The following is a 24,806-nucleotide window of genomic DNA, read 5'->3' as shown; positions in this document are numbered from 1 at the left end:
TCCTAACCATGGCTGGCACCACAGAATGGGCTGAGCCCTCCCACCTCAGTCATCAACCTGGAAAATGCCCCACATGGAGAGATGGCTCAGCCATTAAGAGTAATAGCTACTCTTCTAGAGGATCCAGGTTCGATGCCTAACACCTACCCGGCTGCTAACAACCATTGTTAACTCTGGTTTTAGGGGAAATCAAAGCCATCTTTGGCCTCTATTGGCACTATATATGTATACACTCTGCAGTGTATATAGACACATGTGCAGGCAAAACACTCATACACATATCTTTTAAAGCACATAGAAAATACTCCCACAGACTTGTCTACAGGCCAATCTGACAGACTTGAGGTTCCCTCTCCCCAAGTGACTCTAGTTTGTGTCAAGTTGACAAAAACTAACAGGCATGTGTGTGCTCATGTGTTATGATGCTCCCATGGGTTCATCTCCACACTGTCTCTGTGTCTTTGTGCTGTGCCCTGGTAGTCTTTTTAAGAAATAGTTTTACTAGTGTGCCCATAGATTCTTTGGGGACTTTCGTGTGCGCATATGTGTGTGGTGAGTGTGTGCCTGCACATATGTGTGCATGTCCACAGAGTATGCACACTGAGGCCAGAGGTTGGTGCTGTGTGACTTCAGCATCATTCACCATCTTCTCTTTCCCTGGGATTGGGAGGAGGTCAGATGAGCATGAGGAACATGAATGTTTCTCATTCCCTCTTTATCTTTGTGGCCAGGATTCCTGATGCATCCAGAAATCACTGATCAGCTAGACTGGCAATTAGCTAACAAGCAAGTTCCAGACCTGCCTGTTTCCATCCCTCATAGTCAGGATGACAGATATGCATGACCAAACTGAGCTTGCACATGGACAATGGGGATCCAAATCCCAGTCCTCATGCTGGGTGACAGGCACATTGTTCCCAAGGTAGCTGAAATCACTGGTAGCCTCTCCTGACAGTATTCCTCTAGTGAGTGACTTTGTCCTTTCTGTCAGGGAGAAGCGTTGACAATTGGAAACTGGTGGTTAGTATCAGTTGTCATCTTGACATGATCTGAAGTCACCTAGGGGGCAAGTCTTCAGGCACAACTGTGGGGGATATTTAGCTTGGATTAGCCTCTGGACATTTTTGTGAGGGAGTGTCAGTTAACCTCGGGTTATCTGGTATGGGAAGACACACAGGAAGTGTGGGCATCATCATTCCCTAAGCTTACATCCTGAACTATGTAGTAAAAGGAGAAAGCTGGATGAGCGCCAACATTCGTCACTCTCTGTTTGACGTCACATGTAATGTGGTCAGCTCACTATGATGGTTTGTACCCTGGAAGTGTGAGCCAAAATAAACACTTACTCCATCCCTTAAATTGTTTCTGTTGGGGTATTTTACCATAGCAACAGGAAAAGTAACCACAAAAAGAAACCAAAACACCAGGATTGGAGCCAGGTTTTGTGTTTGCCACAGAGCCAAGAGAGTTAAGCCTGAATAGAAATTTATTTATAGTAATGATTTTTCTTTTAAATTTTTAAAATTATGTGGATATGTGTGTGTGGGAGTATGTGTACAGGAATGCAGTAGGCAGAGGCTAGAAGAGGGTGTTAGAACTCAAGTTACAGGCAGTTGTGAGTCACAGGATAACGTATACAGAAACTGAACACTATAAGAGTAGCAGCCATTCTTAAGCCTGGAGGAACCTCTCCAGCCCCTGGTAACAGTGTGTCTATACCTATGGAGAACTAGCCATTGGGATTTCCTTAATGTTCCACTGTGTCTACTAAGCCTGAATGAAAGTGAATTTTCATTACTGATGTTTCTGTTTTGTTTCTGTATTACTATCTCTTTATCTGTGGTGTGACTTCTCTTCCTTCTCTTCATGTGGTTCATGGCAGTGTTGACCTTCAAGTCCAGCCACAGGAGGCCCAAAGGTGGTAACTGCTTCTCTTCATGTGGCCAGAGTTTGCTCAGCCCTTGGTCTTGATCTTAACATCTATGGCCCATAGGCCTGTGGTCTCATTTTCTTGCAGGATTCAGACAGGATTCAGGCACCACAGACATGGCAGGTCATTCATGGACATGTGTCTCCTTCTAGCAAGTGTTTATGAAGTGTGGACAGGATCTTTCTCGGTGTATCAGGCTTAGAGTGTTCTTTTTTGTTTTGTTTTTGTTTGGTTGTTTTTGTTTGTTTGTTTGTTTGTTTTTGTTTTGTTTGTTTGTTTTGTTTTTTGTTTTTCGAGACAGGGTTTCTCTGTGTAGCCCTGGCTGTCCTGGAACTCACTCTGTAGACTAGGCTGGCCTCGAACTCAGAGATCCGCCTGCCTCTGCCTCCCAAGTGCTGGGATTAAAGGCGTGCGCCATCACCGCCCGCGCTTAGAGTGTTCTAATGTGAGAATTTCAAGCTCAGATTTGACCCCTGAATTGGCATAATCTTTTTATCTTCTCTTTGTATTTTCCAAGGAATTTGGTTATTTTATCTAAATTTCAAGTTTATCATCATGAAGTCCATAGTTACCTCAGTACAGAAACACATCCCTCACCCCTGAGGGACAAGAGAGTTTATTCTGGAGATAAATGGGAGTGGCCATGGACAGGGATATAGATTTAGATTAACTCAAATTTCATGTTCAACTATGGAACACACAGTTGCATGAAATATGGCTAGTTACAAAACACACTCATAAGATGAGATACAGTGGTTGGGCCATAGGTGACAGCAAAACAGGAAAACTGCCGCAGGTTTCAAATGACACCTGATGACATTTGTAGATTGATGGAGGCTAGTGGTCTGCCAAGAATGCATTTTAGAGCCTTGATAATCTCAAGGATGTTAGGTCAGACCTACATGGGCAACAAATGGCATTCATAAGACTAAAAATAGCCCAAGATAGTTACACTTTGGTCTGCAACTTTTTAACTCTCTACGTCTCTAAGTTTAGTCATTCGGCCTTGTAGAATATTTAACACAGGTGCAGTATCCCTCTTCTCTCTTCTCTCTGCCTTCTTACATTTACCACGTTCTTTCCAGCTTGCTGAGATATATGTTTAAATCATTGTTTTTTGGTTTGGATTTGGTTTTTTAAGACAATGTCTCTTATGTATCTCACCTGTCCTGGAATTCCTGTAGCCAAGGATGCATGTCATATTTTCTAGTCATTCCAACTCCCACATGTTGGGATTACAGGCATGTGACATCACACTCAGCTTTGAATCATTGGGTTTTTTAAGCCTTTATTATTTTCTCTTTTTCTTTTTGTTTTTTGTTTGTTTGTTTGTTTGTTTGTTTGTTTTTCAAGACAGGGTTTCTCTGTGTAGCTCTGGCTGTCCTGAAACTTACTTTGTAGACCAGGCTGGCCTCAAACTCAGAGATCCATCTGCCCCTGCCTCCCGAGTGCTGGGACTAAAGGTGTGTGTTACCACGATCAGCTCAGTCTGTATTATTTTCTAATAGGTGCATTTATAACTGGAGATTTCTTTATGGTCATGGCTTTAACTATATCACACCAGATTTGAAATTTGGTGTTTTAGTGGTCTTTGGATAAACAGATAAAGTTACATCTTGATTTTTTTTTTCATGACTCACAAATCATTTAGTACACACATTCAGGAGTTTTCCGTTATTTTTATATTGATTCCTGACTTAATTGCTCTGTGTTCAGGAGAGTTATACAATTCTCAAACCCTTTGAAATTGGCCTAGAGTTTCTTTAAGATCAACTTTACTGTCTATCCTAGGATAATAATGAGTGAGGTAGCATTGAGCAAAGAGTGAGGTTCTGCTGGTCATGGCTGTTCTGCTGACCTTTTTGTTCATTCATCTGTTCCTGAAAGCCAAGTGCTAACTCTGACTACAAACTCAATGATTTCTCCTTGTTTGATAACCTCTGTACCATGCATTTTGAGGCATTATTATTTGGACATCTTTATTGACTTGCTTTCCTTGCTCACTTTCCTATAAACCCCTATACCTTCCTATGCACTCCTACACCTTTCTATGCACCCCTACACCTTCCTATGCACCCCTACACCTTCCTATGCACCCCTACACCTTCCTATGCACCCCTACACCTTCCTATGCACCCCTACACCTTCCTATGCACCCCTACACCTTCCTATAAACCCCTACACCTTCCTATGCACCCCTACACCTTCCTATGCACCCCTGTTCACTGTTCTGGTTCCATCTTTATAAAGGACTTCTGCCAGCTCTGGCCTGGGCTTGTCTAAATGGAATCCTTCACTCTACACCTTTCATGTCCAAGCAGTGTATTTGTAAATGCTGTTCCCAGTCTATGCTTTGCCTTTTCATTTTCTTATAATTTTTGTGCATGCTATGTATATCTGTGTACATACTTGTGTGTGTGTGTGTGTGTGTGTGTGTGTGTGTGTGTGTGTGTGTGTGTATGAAGACTAGAGACCAGAGGTCAACCTTGGGTATCATTTCTCAGAAACCATCCACCTTGTTTTGAGACAGAGTCTCTCCCTGGAACTTGGAACCCACTGATAGACTAGACGGGCTGGCCAGCAAGCCCCAGGAATCCTCCTATCTCCACCTTCCCAGTGCTGGAATTACACAGACACCATGCAGAGCTTTATACGCCAGTGTTGGTGATGGGACTCATGTTCTCCGGCCTGCAAGGGAAGCACTTTATCTTGGTTAGGGTTGTATTGTTGTGAAGAGACACGATGACCAGAGCAACCCTTATAAAGGAAAATATAAATCAGGGCTGGCTCAGAGTTCAGAGGTTTAATCCATTGGCATCATGGTGGGAAGCATAGCTGCACACAGGCAGACATAGTACTGGAGAGAGAGCTGAGAGTTCTACATCTGGACTGGCAGGCAACAGAAAGAGGATAACCCTATGCCTGGCTTAGACTTTTGAAATCCCAAAGCCCACCCCACAGTTATACACTTCCTCCAACAAGGGCACACCCTCCCAGTGAGCCATTCCCTGTGAACCTATGGAGGCCATTTTTATTCAAACCACCACACACTTTATCAGTTATACTATAGCCCCAGTCCCAGAGCATTTTAATCTCAACAGTTCCAGATGCACCAGTTGCAACTTTTATTTGTGTGTGTGCCATCTGAAAATGTTCCCCTAGGTGAGGTTGTGATTACTTCCTCCCGTGTGTTCTCTTAGAAACTTTGTGTGGCTTTCACACATTGCAGAGTAAATTCGGAGGCCCTTGTCACACAGCACTTAGGGTCTAGAGTGGATTCAGAGTGAAGAGAGCCACAGGACGAGTAGGTGGGCAGGGTTGGATTGATGCTTCCTGATGCTCTTTGGGTGTCCAGGACATAGTAGGCTCAGGAGCATTGTGGGTCAGGGGAGTCTGGAGAGATCTGTACATTTCAGGGAAGTAGCAACCGTGAAGACTCCATGTTTAGGGCTTGGGGAGAGAAGGGGATGAAGAGGGGAATGCTGGTCAGCCAAAGGCTTGTGCTCTGTGAAGGGAAGACTCAGTGTATGCTGCAGGCATGGCCTGTGGGGACCCAGCAGATGTAGAGGGAGGGCAAGAAGAGGGAGGCCTGGGACACTGCAGTGTTTAGTGTGTGCCTATGGGAACAATTGGCATCAAAAGGTTGCCAAGAGAGAAGCTGGTGTCAGAGTGGAGGAGACATTGGGCAGGAGAAAGGATGGTTACTGAATAAAAGCCAAGGACTCGGGTGGAGATAACGGGGGTGTGATATTTCTCTCACCACACATTAGAGACATATAGAGAGAACCAAGATGACCCAGTGCAGGCCAGGCGTGGTGGTGCATGCCTTCAGTCCCAGCACCCAGGAGGCAGAAGCAGGTAGATCTCTGTGAGTTCAAGGCCAGCCTGGTCTACAGAGTGACTTCTAAGACAGCCAGGGTGATGGTAGAGGGAACCTGTTTCAAAAGCAAAGGAAAAAAAAAAAAAAAAAACAGAGACTAAGCAATGCCAGAGTGGCCTGGGGGCCTGGGGGCCTGGGGGCCTGGGGGCCTGGGGGCCTGGGGGCCTGGGGGCCTGGGGGCCTGGGGGCCTGGGGGCCTGGGGACCTGGGGGCCTGGGGAAGGGTGTGTTAAAGACTCCCAAGAGGTAGCGAAGGCAAAGAAGGCTGAGATACACAGGGAGTGGGCAGAGGCAGGTGGACATGAGGCCTCCATGCGTGTCTGCTGTCAGGCGGGAGTGACTGTTCTGAGCCACGTGCTCTTTCCTTTGCCTTGATGTCTGTTTCTCTTTTGCAGAGTTAAAACAAGGAATTCCCCAAGATTTGTCTTCTTCCCCAAAATTAGACAGATACAAAATAGCAAGACAGTTAACAGAAAAAGCCATCAAGGTAAATGTGTTTCGGGACTCATGGGTTGGGGTGCCTTAAAAAAAAAAAAAAAAAAAAAAACCTGGGAAATTGTTTTGGAATTCCATTTTGGTATGGGCCTGACTGGATGACTTCCCTGATATGGAGATAGTGCCAGTATCACTTTTGAATTTGTCTAAATCTCCTGTAGCCCCAACAGCCAGCTCCTCCTTGTGCCCTGTGAATGTATATCACCATGTTGTGGGTGGTGGGCACACAGATGACTTTCCCAGTGAACAGCAGTTTGGTGGGACCCTCTGGCCCACAGATCTCCTGTGGGTACCAGAACTTAGTTCCAGGCATCTTCTTAGTATTCTCCTAGATAGGGTCAGATCTTCCTGTAAGACAAGGTTATGTTATCTCTGTTACTTAGCAACACAAAATTTATCTATAGAAAACATCACTACAGTGTCTCTGTCTGGGATGTCTGTGTTGGGACCTGGACTCGGCTTCTCTCTCTGTTCATGTCTGTGTGATGGGCTCTGGGCTCAGCTTGCCTGTGTTTCTGTGACAGAATCTGGGCTCTGGTGGTGGCTTGGTTTGCTAACCAAGATCTCATGTATGTCTGATGTCATGACGGCTATGTTCACTTCCTAAGTATCTCTTCTTCCAGCTGTTTGGGAGTCAGATGAATCCCTCTTCTGTAGGGATAGACTGAGCTTCAAGCCTCTGTTAGGGATACCCTGATGGGTTTAGGCCCCCCAGGAGATTGTGTATCCATCAGAGCCCATTGATTTAGGACCTCAGTGACATCTTCAAAATCCTGTCACAGTTTTGGGGTGATGCCAGTGATTTCAGTATGTCCTCTCACCTTGCTGGTTAGAGTCCCAGGGACAGTGTCCTGCATGTGTGACCCATGAGGGTCTGTACATCTGCTGCAGGACTCCAGAGGCTCTGAGCTACTCCTCCTGCCTAACCCCAGCTGACCCTGCCCATCCCTGACCCTGCTAGTGACTGAGTACACAGGTCATATCACTGCCTTCTCCAGGTGGCTTTGGGGGGGGGCGGATATCCACATGAAGTTCAGCTTTTTGTCTGTGGCTACATAAAATACCCAAGGCTTGGCACTTAATTGAGAAAAGAAATGTATTTGCCACCCAGTTTTAGGGGCTGAAAGCCAGAGCATAAGCAGTTCTGCCTGTTTGGCTCTGTCGCCATGTGGCAGATGGCATCACCATAGGCATGCATGTAGGAGGAAAAAAAATTTGATAGAGATCAGAGGGAGATGGGGACTTGGCTCACTCTTTCATAACTGCTCACTGTGTGAGAGCTAGCTTATACTTACCCTTCCTGGGCATGTCCCACTCCATACTGGTGACCATGCCTTAAACACATGAGCCCATTGGGGACAAGTAGTGATCAATGACCATTCCTTCCCTGACCTTTGCCTGGACTGAGAAGACTGAGGTAGTACAGTTCAGTTCTCCCACTAGCTGCCACCTGCCTGCTCATCCACACATAATAACCATCGCCATGCAATGAGTCAGGATTCCAGCGTCTTCTGGGCTGGCCCTGCCTCTGTTACCCTTCCTCTGTTAGTTTTTCCTCTTTCTGCCTTTCTGAACTCAGGCACCCACAGCTTTTATAAACACTAGGCACACTCTCTCCTCTGAGTGTTTCTTTTGTTGTGTTAAAGACACCACGACTAAAAACACCTTGAAGAAGAAAGGGTTTATCTCTGCTCCAGGCTCATAGTCAAGGCAGGAACCTGGAGGCAGATAATGAAGCAGGGGCCCACTCCTCCCTGGCTTAGGCCTATGGTTTACTCAGCCTGCTTTCTTACACAACTCCGGACCCCTGCCCAGGGGTGGCCCTGCCCACAGCGGACTGGGCCCTCCCACTCCTATTGTCAATTAAGAAAATGCCCCCATGGGTGGGCACAAACCAATCTGGTGGGGGCATTTTTTCACAGTTGAGGTTCCTCTTCCCAAATGACGTTAGCTTGTGTTAAACTGACATAACATTAGATAGGACACTCACTTTTCTATAAAATATAGCTGCACTGGGAGTCATCAGTTATTCCCTAGACCCTCAGGCATTGTGTAACTGTGTGTCCCACCTGTATTCCAAATCCAGAAATCCTGAGTCGGGCCTACAGCTGCTCAGAAGTGCTGATTTCTCGGTTGTGTTTTGGCCCCCTTTTTGTGTGTCTGAGTGTGTGAATGAGTGTGTAAAAGTGATCACCTCTGTAATCCTGACCCAACGAATAAACACAGTGTGGCAGATTATATGTTTGATATTATATGTTTGAGCCCCATCGTGTGTTCAAACACGCACATGCAAGCACACACGCACACTTCTGCATGCTGAGGGCATTCCTTGTGCTCTCTGGGCAGAGCATGTTGTCTTGCATTGGTGCAGTCTAATCCATCCTACTTTGGAAACTCACCTCAATCTCCTTATTGCCGGGGACTTTGGTTAAAACACTGCTGTTTTCAGGAGAAGAAGATTTTCTCCATCTATGGACACTACCCTGTCATCCGGGCCACGTTGCGAAGAAAGGGCTGGGTGGAGAAGAAGTTCAATTTCTTTCCCAAAGCTCTTCAGAACGTTGAAGGTGAAGGTAAAGGGCACATGGGTGGAGTAGCACCTTGTCCCATGAAAGGGTTTTTTAATACATGGCCAATAAGTCAGCCATCCTAGGTGTTCTGACTCTGCATTACACTGTCTTAATGTATCCACCACCCTCCCAACCTCAGACATCCCAGACAGCCACACTCCTATGTGGTACCAGTCACTTTTTGGTACCTAGCCATTCTTCCTCCAGGTCCATCCCCCACCAAAGCCATTCCTCAGGTACCCACAGTTCAGGCCAGTCCTCCCCAGACTCATGCCTCAAGCCTCTACTGCCTCCTACCCTGAGGCTCATCTGGTTGGTCTTCAGCATCCCCTCAATCCTAACCTAGCCTGGGTGGGATGACACACAGGATGCTGGAGGGGATGCCACATGTGGCCTCCACAGCTGCTGCCCCAGGGGAAACCTCACTTGAAGCTTTTAGTAGACAAGTGGCCGGCCATCCTTCCATAGTGGGATTCCAACCCTGTAGGGAGTCGGGCCAGAGACCTGCATACAGGGGAGCAATGTCTCTCTTACGTTGTTTGCAGATAAAAGTGCTGAAACAAAAGAAAATCAAGAAATAGCCTTGGAGAGATTCGATGATATCCATGATGTGATGGTAGGCCCTGTGGCCTGGTATTGGGGTTATGCCGTGGCCTTTTTAAAGTAAGACAGAGCACACTGGATGGAAGTGAGACTACTGTATGGGAACACAGGTCCTGGGTCATCTGGCTACCCTGCATCCTGCTCCTAACTCCTGCATCTCACACTGACTAGCACAAGCGAAGGCCTACGTGGCTGAGCGGTGTGGTCAGGGGTCCATGTATTACAGGATGGAGGCAGAGAGGGCCTGGCCAGTGATCAGATGGGGGTCTCCAGTAACACAGCAGTTGTAACCCAGTCGCCCCTAGCCTGGCTCCTCTGAAGCTCTCCTGTATCTTCTATAAAGAAGACAAAAAGGTTAATCACAACGTGGAAGTTTTTGCCTGATATGTAATTTAAAAGATCAGGCATCCAGAATGTCTGTAGATATCATACATCAATGTTTTCTTTAAACTACCAAATAAAATAGAGAATTAGCTCACAGGTGGTCAGTCAGTAAACATGTTAGGTTTATGGAGATAATTCCATTTTTGTAACCAGTTGTGCACTTAGTCTAATTTATTCTTCTGTGAGTACCAGATCCTGGGCCTTTCCCCTGCTCTACAGTAGGGAAAAGCTGCCTCCTAGGGGTTCTGGGAGAAAACTTCCTCTGGACCACACTCCTGGATCTCAGAGCATCATAATTGCCTCCAGTCTGCAGAGAGCACATCTCTAAGTCTCGAATAGATACCAGGCTGGGAAGAGTTCAAATTCACCTTTAGCCCCAAACTGAGAAAAGCAATTGGCTCGAGGCAGCAGACACCTTGTGTGGTTTGGGTTGTCCTCATACCAATGTGTATGGCCCTCAGGAGCCATGTAACCTCAGCTGAGATGGAGCCTTCAGCCAGAATCACCACAGTCGCTGTCCCACCCCCAACTCTCAGCTATGTCAAAGACACAGAGCCCTGAATGCTGGATGTTGATAGATGGCTATTCTTGCCAGTCCAGGTTGGTAAAGAACGAGATACCATACCTCCTCTGGACTATCAAGAGGGATGTTGTGGATTACCACAGCCTGACCTGTGACCAGATGCTAAATCACTATGGGAAGACAGCATCATTCACGACCAAGGTAGATGGGAGAGCCTGGGCTTAGTCTGAGTGGGTGGGCCATCTACAGCTGGGAGAACCAGAGGGAGTGGTCACATACAGCCTTCTCCCAGGGACACCCCCCATCTCCTATCCCACATGCCCACCTGCACCCCTGTTCTTCCCTCTGTCTCTGGGTACTCTCGATGCCATGGAAGACCCATTCCCAGGGAACATGGGCTGAGTCAAACATGGTTCCCCAGTGGGATTCACTTTACGTGAGGCTATCCACTGAGGTGCCTGATACACTGCTCTCTCTGGAGATTGGACTCTGCCTGAACATGAGGAGTCTACCTTGGTACGTCCAAGCCAACCCGAACACCTTCTTCCCGCGCTGCTATGGCCTTTGCACTGAGAGCGAGAAGCAGGAATTCTTGGGTGAGTGACCCATGGCCTTCTGAGGTTTACCACACTTCCCTAGGGACAGGACTACATCTCTGGTCCATCTGGTAAGGGCCAGCCGGGAAACGTCCATAGGCGATGTTGGCAGTTTGGGATGAGCCACCTAAGGAAGACAGAAGCTGTAGAGCTAAGTATTCAGATCTCGGCTCTGAGGGGATCCAGCACTGGCTCACAGCAGTACCACCTACTTCCCATCTCTGTGTGGATACTCTTCTGCTCAGAGCCTGGGCTCACCTCAAGCCTAGGATTGCAGGGTGCATAGCTACGCTGCCCTGCCTATGTGCTGAGTTCAAGCAAGATCCCTCAATAGAGGAGAGCTACATTCTAGATGGTCCAGCGTGTCCAGAAAGACCCCTTAGATTCCTCAGAGGACCCTAGCAGTGAAGCAAGGGGAGTACTGGGAATACCCGTCAAGTCTCTGAGGGCCTTGGGAGGAGTAACAACAGAGGACAGTGGAGAAGGGGAGGGAACAGTGGCTGGAAGGAGGAGCTGTTGGGACTGGGTGTGAACAGGTGGGTGAGCAACAAATGGGGAAGCACCTGGTGAGGGAGACAGGGAGGCCTACATGGCATGCTCTGCTGCCTCTCTGCTCTGGGTGGGCAGTGGGAGCGAGGCCTTGGTGTCCTTCCAGATGATTTCCGGCGCACAGTGGCCGCCAGCATCCTCAAGTGGGTAGTCCATCACCAGAATTACTGCAACAAAGTCAAGGGCAAGAGTAAGAAGGAGGAGGCCAAGAACGGCGACCCCAGCCCTAAGAAAGGTACACAGCGACGGGGCAGGGCCTTTATGCCTGATGGGGTATGGAGTCTCTGATCAACAGGAAAGGTCTTTAGCTGGTGAGTCTATGGTTGATGAACAGGTTGGGCACTGCCGCTTTGGTGATCCAACAGGCATGGAGGAGGAGACAATGCTTCTGGTTTATCTCTAATTCTCACGGCCTATCTTTTGTTTTGACAGTTGGCTAAGACCTTGGTCATCCTGTTTGCAGAACATATCAGTACCAGGCACCATTATTTTGTAATCACACTAAATCCTGTCATCCCAGGTGCAGTATCTAGCCAGTGGGTCATTGCTGTGCCCTCCACATGGCTCCTAGAAGTACTATGTGATAGAGCGGCAGTACTGTGTGATGTGGGCACACAAGCAGTCTCCTGGGGTTAATGGTTTCTGGAGTTGATGTCATTGTTGTCTGCTTTAATAAAATTTGTGGGTTCCTCCTCCTCCTCTTCCTCCTCCTCCTCCTCCTCCTCCTTCTCCTTTTCCTCCTCTTCCTCCTCCTCCTCTTCCTTCTCTTTTTTCTCCTCCTTCTTCTCTTTCTCCTTCTCTTCCTCCTCTTCCTCCTCCTTCTCTTTCTCCTCCTCCTCCTCTTCCTCCTCCTCCTCTTTCTCCTCCTCCTCCTTTTCCTTCTTCTCTTTTTTTCCTTTAGAACAGTTTTAAGCTAATGGCAAAATTGAGCAAAAGGTACCTTGGTTTCTTATCCATCCTGGTCCTATGCACCCCACTGTTAATGTCCCTACTCCAGTTTCTTATCCATCCTGGTCCTTATGCACCCCACTGTTAATGTCCCTACTCCAGAGGTATACTTGTTGAAGCAGTTGGAAAGTAAACTTTGGCATGTTCAAATCTTTAAAGGATGTGTTTGAAAAGTAATTTGTGAATAAGGCAGCTTCAGGCTGTGAGCAGAGGCTTTTGTGGAGTGGATGTGAGTTGGTTGTAGCTGAACTGTCTGAGTGGTGACAGTCAAGACATGTTACTAAGGGCCCCTGGCCACTTACACCAGGCTGAGGTCATTCTTGTAATTCCTGGCCTTTTTTCTCATCTCCATGGTTCTTCCTTTTTCAGGATATCTATGGAGGGGACCTTGCAGTCTGCAACCTCTTCGCATTGGCTTTGTTTACTTAGCAACAGGCATTGAAGTTTCTTCTGTTTGTTGCTTTGTGGTTAGGGCTGAACAGTACACTGATGGTGTGTGCTGGGTTATTTATCCCTTCACCCATAGGAGTCTTCTCACAGATGAAACTGCTACAGACCTCTATGCACAAGTTGGCACAGCCATAAAATTTCAACTTCTTTGAGGAAATAAAAAGTAGCATGATTGGATGCTACAGCAATAGCTCATCAAGCCATCAGCATCCCTTTTCCAGGATGATTTATGTACAGATACCAAGGTGCCCATGTTGCGAATTTTAACCATTGACTAGGTCTGTAGTAGTGTTACACTGTTGTTATGTCTGTAGTGTTACACTCTTGTTATGTCTGTAGTGTTACACTGTTGTTAGGTCTGTAGTAGTGCTACACTGTTGTTAGGTCTGTAGTAGTGTTACACTGTTATTAGGTCTGTAGTAGTGTTACACTGTTGTTTAATTTATAGTTCACTAGTGACATTGACACCAAGTATCATTTCATATGTCATTTGCCAGAGGGACATCTTCTCTTGTGATAGGTCTATTTTTTTTAAAATTGGGTTGCACCATTTTCTTACTAACCTTCAGGAGCTCTTTGTGTACTTTGGGTAGCATCCCTTTATCAGATGTGTCCAGATGTTACCCACCCCTCCCCACCTTTGGATTATCTTTGGATTGTCATTCCATCGAAAATGACTCTTGCCCAGCACATGCTTTTAATTTAAGAATTTTATGAAGTTGGCTTACCAGCGATTTCTTTCTAGATCAAGCCTTCAGTGTGGTATCTGAAACAGACAACAGGAAGCTCAAGGTTCCCTTGAGTTTCCTTCCTGTTTTCTTATCTAAGAGTTTTGTGGCTTCTCCTCTTCCATTTAGACCTAATGTCCCTTCAGAATTATTTTTGAAGTTGAGATCTGTATCTAGATTTGGTTTGGTTTTGTCTTTTTCTATTAAAGATTTGGTTTTGTTATTTTTAAGTTTGTGTGTGTGTGTGTGTGTGTGTGTGTGTGTGTGTGTGTGTGTGTACACGCATGGGTATAGGTACCCACAGAGGCCAGAGGTGCTGCTCTGATCTGGAGCTAGAGTTACAGGCAGTTGTGAGTCTCCTGACAGAGGTGCTGGAAGTCAAACTCTGCTGCTCTTCATAAGCAGTAAAGGCCCCAAACCACCAAGCTGGTCTTCTAGAACTATCGATCACCCCATCATTTGTCCCAGACTGGTGTCCGGTACCATTAGTTGAGAATTTTTTTTTTTTTTTCCGAGAAGCTATCTTTACCTTATCATTTGCTTCTATGTCACATACAAGTTGGTCAGGTCTGTGTGTGACTTCTTTGGGAAAAGGCTCTATTCTATTCCATATTCCATAATCTGCTTATTCTTATGGCGATACCATACTGTTTTAATGACCATAAGTCTTGAACCCTCAAATTTTGTTCTTCTCCTTTGGTACATAATGCACAATTCTGGCCTGAGACTGTAGCATTTGTTGGCATTCGCAATGTGTCTTTCTGTGATGTTGATTGTGTTGACCAGGTTGGGGAGAAAACCAACACTTTCACACTGGGTCTTTCTTGTTTACTTAGAATTGTACTCCCTGTTAGTTCTTCAATGTCATTTGTAAGAGTTTGAAGTTTTCCTCATATAGATCTTATGCTTATTTTGTTAGATTTATTTTTACTTAAGAATTATATTTCTAGGGCTGGAGAGATGGCTCAGTGGTTAAGAGCATTGACTGCTCTTCCAGAGGTCCTGAGTTCAATTCCCAGCAACCACATGGTGGCTCACAACCATCTGTAATGGAATCTGATGTCCTCTTCTGGTGTGTCTGAAGAGAGCAATGGTGTACTCATATACATAAAATAAATAAATCATTAAAAAAAAGAATTACATTTCTAGCTGGGCAGTGGTGATGCAGGCCTTTAATCTAAGCCTTTGGGAGGAAGAAGCAGGAGGATCTCTGAGTTTGAGATCAAGCTGTTCAGTAGAGTAGGTTCCAAGACACCCAGGCTACACAGAGAAATCCTGTATCTCACACACAGACACACACACACACACACACACACACACACACACAATTTTAATGTAAATAGAATTTTTTAAATTTCAAACTCCAGTTGTTCCCTCTCTATGAAAGTGACACGCCACAGCAACTTGTCTTTCCAGACTCTATTGAATCTTTTGTAATTTTCCACTAAAGATAATCCTATTATTTGTGACTAAAGACAACTTTGCTCCTTTCCAGTCATGTCTGACTGCATTTGCTCGTCTGTCTACTTGCTGAAAATCAGTGAGAAGGGGGAATCTTTAGTGACGTCCCCTCTCTCACCTCCAATATTAGTAATTTGTTTCTTCTTGTTCTTAACTTGGTTAGGGATTAATTTATTGTTGTGTTCTTTTCTTTTATCTCTCTCTCTCTTTTATTATTTATTTATTTTTTACACTCCAGATTTTATTCCCCTGCCTCATCCACCCTCCAACTGTTCCACATCCCATACCTTCAACCCACCCCCTGTCTCCACAAGGATGTCCCCGTCCCCCCCACCCCCGACTCCACCTGACCTCTAAACTCCCTGGGGCCTCCAGTCCATTGAGGGTTAGGTGCATCATCTCTGATTGAACACAGACCTGGCAGTCCTCTGCTGTATATGTGTTGGGGGCCTCATATCCATTGGTGTGTGCTGCCCTTTTGGTGGTCCAGTGTTTGAGAGATCTCGGGGTTCAGATTAATTGAGACTGCTGGTCCTCCTACAGATTTAGGGATTGTTAAGGTTTTTTTTTCCTACTGTTTTCCTGTTTTCACTTTCTACTCTAATTTTCAGTTTCTACTCTAATTTTTATATTTTCCTCCATTTGAGTTTCATTTTCTTTTCTTTTTCTTACTTGCTAGCTAGTTTTATAAGCAGCCTCTGATATAAATTTTCTAAGCATTACTCTGGTACCATCCCACATGTTTTACAAGCTGTGATTTCACTTTCACCTAATTGAAATTTCTTTTGTTTTTTTTTCTTTACCATGTGTATTATTATTACTGTCTTTGAGACAGATGCTCACTGTGTAGCCCTGGCTGTCCTGAAGCTTACTATGTAGACTAGCTGCTTTTCTTCATTTCTACTTTTAAGCCTATTGTAGTTAGCGGACATGTGTTTTCTATTCTTTTGAATATTTTGACGTGTTTTATGGCCAGACTGAGATCGGTATTAAGGGGCTTGTTTATGCTGCTGTTAGTAGATGCAGTGTCTTAGTCAGGGTTTTATTGCTTCAGTGAAACACCATGGTCAAAATGCAAGTTAGGGGGGAAAGGGTTTATTTGGCCTACACTTCCAGATTACGATCCATCATTGGAGGAAGTCAGGACAGGAATTCAAGCAAGGCTGGAACCTGGAGGCAGGAGCTGATGCAGAAGGCATGGAGGGGTGCTGCTTACTGGCTTGCTCCCCATGGCTTGCTCAGCCTGCTTTCTTACAAAACCCAGGACCACCAGCCCAGGGATGGCCCCACCCACAATGGGCTGAGTCCTCCCCATTGGTCACTAATTGAGAAAACGCTTTACAGCTGCATCAACTGAGACTCCTTCTTCTTTGATGACTGTAGCTTGTGTCAAATTGACACACAAAACCAACCAGTACAAGTAGCACAGAACATCAGTTAGAGCCAGTTGACAGCTGGTGCTTTTCAGCTATGCTGTCTTTACGGATTTTCTGCTTACTGCCTCTCTTACTCCCTCCCTTCCCAGGCTAGCCTTGAACTCATCTGGATCTGTCCATTTGTTCCTTCTCTCCACCACCACCACCCCCCCCTTTTTAAAAAATTTTTTCCTTTTCTCTGTAGATTGAACTCAGGATCTCACGAATACTGGGTAAGTGTCTTACCACTTATAGCCCAGCCCTTGTTAAATTTTGAGACAGAGTCATAGAGACTTAGGTTGGTCTTAAGCTCACTCAGATAAGCCTTCAACTTGTGGTTAGTCTACCTCAGACTCTTATGTAGCTGAGATGTCAGGCCTGAGCCACAGGCCCATCTGGACCTGCCCATCTCTGATTTAGAGGTATCGAAGTCTCCTTTTAGGATTGTGGGTATATTTCAATTTCTCCTTTAAGTTGGGTCAGCTTCTGGCTGCTTTGAAGCTCTACTGTTAGGGACATGTGTACTAGTTCTTGTTATATCTTCCTAGAGAACTGATTCTTTTCCATCATACAAAGTTTTAACCCTTGATCATTTCCCTTGTTCTCCAGTTTGCTTTGCTGGGTAGTGACACATCTTTTCCCCTTGTCTTTTGATTAATGTTAGCATGGTATATTTTCTCTTCTCCTATCTATCTATCTATCTATCTATCCATCCATCTATCTTAGATTTTGAAATAGGGTTTCTCTGTAGCCCTGGGTATCCTGGAACTCACTTTGTAGGCCAAGCTGGCCTTCAACTCTTAGAGATCTGCCTGCCTCTGCCTCCTGAATACTGGGATTAAAGTTGTGCACCAGCATGCCTGGTTCCATTTTTTTTTAACTTTTACTCTAAGATATCTGTGTATTTAAAATGTGAGTTTCTTTTTAATTAATTGGTTTACATCCCTTTGAAGATTCCCCTCCCTCTGCTCCTCCCAGTCTCTCTCAGAAAGGGTTATTCCCATGGATATCAACCCACCTTGACATATCAAGTTACAGTAGGACCAGGTGCTTCTCTTATTGAGGCTAGACAAGGCAGCCCAGTGAGAGGAAAGGGATCCAAAGGCAGGTTATGTAGTCAGAGACAGCCGCTGATCCTGCTGTTAGGGTTCCACTTCATGGGAGTTTCTTAGAGAAACTAGTTGTGTCTTGTTTAATCTACTCTGTAAGTCTGTGTCTTTTAACTGGTGTGTGTATCGGTATTGTATTGCCATTGGTAGTGGAGGTGATTATCGACACAGTGGGATTGATTAGAGCTGCCTTGGTGATTGCTGTTTTCTCTGTCTCTGTGTCTCTGTCTCTGTCTCTCTCTCTCTCTCTGTTTCTCTCTCCCCCCCCTCCATTGTTTCCTTCTCTTCTTCTGTTCCACCCCCCCCCCCCGTGGCACTCCCTTTGGAGCGCATACCCGAAGCCAGGTTTTTCTACTCCCATTTGTTCCATGAAGGTTTCCACTCCTATAAGTCCTGATTCTCCATATTTGTCTACCTCTCTCCAATTTGGGAGAAATCGGTTTTGTCTTTGACCTCACTTCTTTGGAAGATTGGGAGCTGTTGGTTGTTCAGCTCTGCTTTTCACCCAAGAGAGAAAGTACTGACATCCACACCTCTCTCACGTGAAAGCCAGAAGTGCCGCGTTCTGTGAATTGCAAATGCCCATTGTACTCTCTGCAACTGCCAGATAGATTTAGCACTCTTGCTTTGCAGCTCAGTGAGCCTGTGCCCATCACAGCAGTCCTTAGTACCACACCTCCACCACACTGTGCCTGAAGTCCCCCCCAGACTCAATACTGGTCCTGAGTCATGGGGTTGAGAAGGATGAGACACTGTGTAAGGATTCAGGTGGCAGGGGCTACCAATGACCCCGGTGTGGTCCAGGATGCTCTGTACCAATAGGAATTAGCAATCATAGCAGCTCAAAAGGCTCGCAGCTGTGAGAACAACACAGGTTTTGTCACAGAGCGTGTGATCAGAAAGCGTGCTCTTTATGACAATTCAAAAACACTGTCTCCTCTCCATCATGACAGCCAAGTCCATCAGACTATGGGCTCCTGATGGCAGTAGTGCCGCTAAACAGTGGGACTGACTGATAGGGTTCCTGAAGGGGAGGACTCACCTCCCAGGGAGAAGGGTAGCACCAGGGGAGAGGTGATGGGAACAAGGAGCAGCCTCTGTGCCCCTGGTAGAGATCACACTACTCAGGGCATGTGCTTGGGTTTCAGATCCTGATAATCCTGACCTCAAGTTACCAAGCCTCTCAGGACAGGTTGTAGACACCGCATGCAAGGTGTGCCAGGCCTACCTGGGACAGCTAGAGCATGAAGACATCGATGTCACGGAGACCAGTACCGAGGCCTTGTCTGAGGAGGAATGGAATGACCTGACACAGCAGTACTACTTACTGGTTCAGTAAGATGCCACCCTACTGCCTTGGCACCAGAAGGGGTCAACTGCACATGCACACAGTGGGGTGCATGTCTGGGTGCCGGAGCACATATCTTGGTATTGATGGCACTTGCCTTGATGTTAGAATGCTTGCCAAGTGCACGGGCATCACCTATCTGGGTATTAGGGTGCTTATCTGACTTGTCTGAGGTTGGGATGCCTCTTGAGTCTTGATGCCTCTTAAGGTTGGGTACCTTCTGATATTAGAGCACCTGCCTTGGGGTATCATGGGTGCCTATCAGCTGTCGGGGTACCCAAACCTGTTATTTGTTGAAAAGGTGTCACTACCTATGGGTGTTTTGGGGGATGCCATCTTCTTTTGTACCTCCCCAAGTTTTTTCATGTTTCAGCTCACTTGGACCACAATAGCCCTGGTAAGGTTATACTGCCCAGGGCCTGGAAAACTCTGAGTGGTGAGTGAGGGTGGGCTGAGGTACTTCCCTGTCCTTCAGACTGTCGGGATGCTGATCACCTGTCACCACCAAGACCCACATTCTGATGCTGCCTCCCTGCTCCCTTCTGGCCTTCCAAACTTTATGGCAACCACCAGCAAGAAAAGAGGGGCTGGCAGAAACCCAGGCACCCTAGGGGGACAAAATCAGGGAGGCAATGTGTGTTTCAAGGGTCTGTGGTACCTCTCAAACCATCCTGGATATTTTTAGCCTTTGACCCTTCTTTCCCTCCCTTTAATATCAAGCATTTTCCTTCTCTCTTCTCCTTGTTCCTTGCCCCTCTCCTCCCTTCCTCTCCTCTTTCTCTTCCCTCTTTTCTGTTGACTTACGCCTGTGATCCTAGCACTCAGGAGGCTGAGGCAGGAGGAGCATGAGCCCCAGGCCAGACTAGGCTATGACTGAGTCTGAGGCCAGCATGGAGAAGATAGCAAGATTCTGTTTATTTTTTTAAGCCAACCCTGAAAATTACAATATAGTTTTTGAGACAGGGTCTAACACGAGTCGCTACACCTGAAACCTTCTTTGTGCTTTCTTATTCATCTTTAGAACCTCCACTGCTTCCCAAAGGAAACACGGCAGCAAGATGTACGTGGCTTGCTGCCTCCTGTTCCTGACACTCTTGGCATTCATTTCTGACTATCTTTCTTTTATTTTTTAAAAACATTTATGTGTGTGTGTGTGTGTGTGTGTGTGTGTGTGCCTGAATGAGTGTGTGTTTGGGTGCATCAGGTACACACAGGTGTTCACAGGTTCCATGGACTTACAGTTACAGTTACTGAATCACTTTTGAAAGTTGTTTTCTCTGGGATAGAGTTCTCATTTTGCAGACATACGCTGCTGTCACTGTTGAGATGTTACGCTATTATCTTCTGGATCGTGATGTTTTGTTTAGAAATTTTCGGCTGGTGTCTTGGCTCTTCTCTTTTTCTCCAGATGCCGTAAGATTTTGTGTTTGGTTTTTTAGCAATCTGCTTATTAGGTTTCCAGGAATACTTTTCTCTGTATTTATCAGTGTTTAAGTGTGTGTGCTATCGTTTAACTATAAGTTGCCATTTTCCTTCCAGAGTTGGACTCCGGCTGATATTTCTACAAGCATCGTCTCTCCTTTATCCTCTCTCTTCTCTTTCTGGGACTCCAAGTACATGAGTATCATGCTGTGTCCTGTGTGTCTCTCACCTGGTTGTTTTTCCTTCGTGGCAGTCATGAGAGTCCTTCTGATGCACTTGTCTGTTCCTGGCTGTGTGCTGTGTCGCTGACCTGTCTAACACTAGGACAGTGCTTTAGTCAGTGCGTGCTCATGACTTACTCCATCAAAGGAGGCACATGCTCTGTATTTAGTCTTCTTCTCAGGAGTCGTCCTCACACCCCCTATATGAGTCATTCTAAAGACTGTTCCTTCCTAATGAGGTTGGTTACATCTTCATATTTATTTGCCACTAGCACAGGAAATGATTAGCTACAATTAATAGGAAAAAAAGTTGACGTTGACGAACATGCTTTGCATCAGCTTAAGAACCGTGTTTCTCAAAAAAGCATTGTAAAGAGGATTAAAATAGAAGCCACAGACTGAAGAAAGTTCCACTGTCCACATGTCCAACCAAGCTTCAAATTTAGAAGGCATTAGCTACAGTAAGTTAGGAGAAAGAAATGAACCAAATTAGATGCTGAGTTTGTCGAGTGCTTCTTTGTCATACTTGAAGCCCTGAGGTCATTCTCCAGGACCTCGTGAACTAAATGTGGTGGCCCATGTCTGAAACCCCAAACACTCAGGTTGAACATGACTGTCAACCTGACCCCATGTTCTTGTTGGTGACTTCAGACTTGTAGGAAAAGGCCTGACTTAGAAAACCATCATAATCTCAGGATATAAGGGCAGCGATCAGTAGAGATGTCTGAGCAGGCTTTAGAATTTGAGAGTACACTACTGGCACCTGGGAGACATAGATCTACCACAGTACCTGCAAGGATATGGGGTCAGGAGGCAGTAGCAGGAGGATCAGAAGTTGAAGTCATCATGTGCACAGCAAGTTCAAAGCTAGCCTAGGCTCCATGAGACCCTGCCTCAAGAATAAACACGGAACACACTCTTTATTAAATACTAATCAATTGTCCAATCAGACTAAATAAGTACCTGGTGTTGGAGCTTTCCAGAAACACAGATTAAAGCCACAGTGAACTGTTGGTGGTAGCTCCTGTAAGCCCAGGAGTATCTTGAACTCAAAGCCAGCTTGGGCTATATATGAGACTTTATCTCAAAATCTGCGAAAGGAAAAAAGAAACAACCAAGATGGCTGAAGACTCTCGAGAGACCAAGGATTGGCCTGAGTCAACAGCTCTCATGCACCACGGGCAGGAGTGTGGAGCAACAGCATTTTGGAAGAGCAAGAACCACATGCTCTATGACTCAGCTCTTCTATTCCTGCAGAATGGAAGCACCCAGCCTCAGAAAGACTCACAAGCCCAGACCTGACAGACCCTAGCTGTGTCAGAGCAAGAGCTGCAAACAGCACAGCCACGGGCAGATCTCCCAGTTGTGAAACTAAGAGGCACTACATAGGAGAAAAAGAGGAGACAGGAGATCAGGGAGAGGGGAGAGAGTATGTCTATGTCACCATCCATGGATGTAATGTTCAAGAAAGGCAGAGCCTGTCCCTGTGATGGAAAGTGTGAATGACAACTAGCTACCATCAGCTGGGATGTAACACTAGAGAATTTTCTGAGCAGCCCAGGCTGTATGTGGCTTGAGCTGGCGGTAATGACACACGAGTGTACACATGAACAAAAATGCCCAAACTTCACTTTTCCTGTGTGAGCTTTCTATACTCAGCCACGTTTTCTTAAACCTCTACAAAAGTGAATCCTGAGGCTTCGCCACTAGGTGGCAGCATTGTGCTCCCATGTAATATGGTGTGACCCTTTCCGGTGAGCAGGCTGTGACTGCCCACTTAAAAGTGCCACGACCTTGGGACCCATTTGATTCTTATGAAGACTTGCAGATTCCCAAATGGATGCTTGTATGTCAGGACCCAGAAGGCCAAGAGGCTACACTTCATGGGACCTGCAGGGATCCTGTCGGTTCTCAGATGAGCATGGATATGTGTAGAATCTGAGCATCCGTTGGTTCCAGGATCCTGCCCCATTTCAGCTATCTCTTGACTTTTACCGCTTCTATCCTCTCATTATGTGATGTGGTGATGTGGTGTGGTGACAGATGAGTCTAGTGTTGACTCACCTTCAGGGGTGACTTCCAGGGCCCAGGCTCCAGTGTCCTGCAGAGGTCATAAGGCTCCCTTCCCACTGGGACAGCAAAATGCTTCTCTCTCTGGATAGCATGTAGTAAAAGCATTCATGCTATCAGACCTTGCTTACAATACCATCCAATCGTACTAGTCTGGCCCAGCCCTATGGACCAAATGGTGTTGCGGGGACACTGCGGGTTGTCTGTACCTGTTTGCACCATGTACTAATCATGGCAAAGCTGCCCTGTCATTACAGAGTTAACCAACATGTAACATCTGCAGGGAAAGCTTATATCCAGTAGTAGACTGCGGAGTAGGCTCTGCTTGGTATCTGGTCATCAAGAGGCAAGATCACTCTGTCATATGCCAACCTGTTTCCTGTACCCAGGGGGTGGAAACTGACTTCTCTAGGACTCTTGCTGTCTTGAAACTCTAACCCACCTAGCCAAAGGTCACCATTATTCACTTTCTCCTTTCTTAGCAGGTAGACAAAACACAAATGTCACCTGTCCCCAAACCCTTGCTTCCACCTCCAGGGCTGCAGCCAGCATTGTGGCTTAGCAGCAGCTGCAGGACAGTATGCAGAGAGCCTGCGTGGAACATTCTCCATTGTGCTGGGTCTGCCCACATATGGAGGTTCCCACAGAACCTGAGAGGTGCTAAGGTACTGTGGTGGATGTCTCTCTCCCAGGTGCCAGTAGTGTACCCTCAAATTCCAAAAGCTACTCAAACATCTCGACTGGTCCCTGCCCTTATTTCCTGTGATTATGATTGGCTTATAAGCCAGGCCTTTTCCTACAAGTCTGAAGTCACCAACAAGGACATAGGGTCAGGTTGGCAGTCATGTTCACAGGACAATAAGCTAGCTGCTACTGTGGACAGGTAGGTCTGCATTGTATTTTGGCTTCCTTTCGAAGGACCTTTCTGACAACAGTAGTGGAGGTGGTATCTGCACAGGGACCCACCCATCTCTAGTTTTCCTTTGTTAGAGGATTGCTGTCCTTTTCCGTATAGACAATCCATATGTCAGGGTTGTTTGTTTGTTTGTTTGTTTGTTTCAACAGGGTCTCTCTATTGTGAAACCTTGGCTCTACTTGAACTTGCTATGTTAAACCCTGCAGGTCTAAAACTCACAATGATCCTCCTGCCTCTGCCCCTGCCCCTCTGCCCCTCTGCCCCTCTGCCCCTCTGCCCCTCTGCCCCTCTGCCCCTCTGCCCCTCTGCCCCTCTGCCCCTCTGCCCCTCTGCCCCTCTGCCCCTCTGCCCCTCTGCCCCTCTGCCCCTCTGCCCCTCTGCCCCTCTGCCCCTCTGCCCCTCTGCCCCTCTGCCCCTCTGCCCCTCTGCCCCTCTGCCCCTCTGCCCCTCTGCCCCTCTGCCCCTCTGCCCCTCTGCCCCTCTGCCCCTCTGCCCCTCTGCCCCTCTGCCCCTCTGCCCCTCTGCCCCTCTGCCCCTCTGCCCCTCTGCCCCTCTGCCCCTCTGCCCCTCTGCCCCTCTGCCCCTCTGCCCCTCTGCCCCTCTGCCCCTCTGCGCCTCTGTGCCTCTGTGCCTCTGCCTCTAAGTGCTGGGGTTAGAGGCATGCACCATCATACTGGACTTAGGGTCCTTACTTCTTGACACACAATGTCCAGGTACAGCCTCTAAGCCCATGACTCCAGGTATCCTCAATTGGTAGGCATCCTCTGCCACCCTTAACCCTTTCTTTCCATATAGACATCAGCCTGTCCTGGAGCAGAGGCCTCCACCAGTCACTGGGGCTGAGTGCTGCCTCTCAGAGCCTCACGCCCTTTCTGGATCTTGCTTTTTAGTGGTAACGCTTCCATCAGTGATTCAAAAAGTCACTTTGCGCAGTGCCAGGCTCTGCTGAATAAGATCAGTTCTGTGAACCCTCAGACAGAGATTGATGGGATACGGAACATCTGGATCATAAAGCCTGCAGCCAAGTCCCGGGGTCGAGGTGAGTTCACTGGGCAGAGCCCTCCCCATTATGCAAGTCCCCAACCTTGTAGCCACCTGCTCTATGACAAAGGGAGATTCAAGAAGTGCTACCAAGGTCAGATGAATGCCCAGGCTGTGCTAGAGGAAAAGGAGTCCTGTCATTGTGCCG

The 24,806-nt window shown here is 46.7% G+C and overlaps 1 protein-coding gene across 2 annotated transcripts in view; it reads left to right on the top strand.

The window, feature by feature from the left end:
- Positions 1–24,806, top strand: part of Ttll8 (tubulin tyrosine ligase like 8) — a 61,921-nt gene that overhangs the window by 11,362 nt on the left and 25,753 nt on the right. For both annotated transcript variants that reach the window (XM_076911854.1, XM_076911853.1), the window contains 8 exons: positions 6,205–6,296; positions 8,754–8,871; positions 9,420–9,490; positions 10,457–10,585; positions 10,866–10,980; positions 11,636–11,764; positions 18,789–18,975; positions 24,508–24,656. In XM_076911854.1, the coding sequence (XP_076767969.1) occupies positions 6,205–6,296; positions 8,754–8,871; positions 9,420–9,490; positions 10,457–10,585; positions 10,866–10,980; positions 11,636–11,764; positions 18,789–18,975; positions 24,508–24,656 (990 nt within the window). The remainder of the gene's footprint in view (positions 1–6,204; positions 6,297–8,753; positions 8,872–9,419; positions 9,491–10,456; positions 10,586–10,865; positions 10,981–11,635; positions 11,765–18,788; positions 18,976–24,507; positions 24,657–24,806) is intronic.

The sequence above is a fragment of the Arvicanthis niloticus genome, chromosome 13, assembly GCF_011762505.2.
Source record: "Arvicanthis niloticus isolate mArvNil1 chromosome 13, mArvNil1.pat.X, whole genome shotgun sequence".
Lineage (NCBI taxonomy): Eukaryota > Metazoa > Chordata > Mammalia > Rodentia > Muridae > Arvicanthis > Arvicanthis niloticus.
Note: the sequence above shows the minus strand (reverse complement) of the source record. Positions and strands in the feature narration are given on the sequence as shown.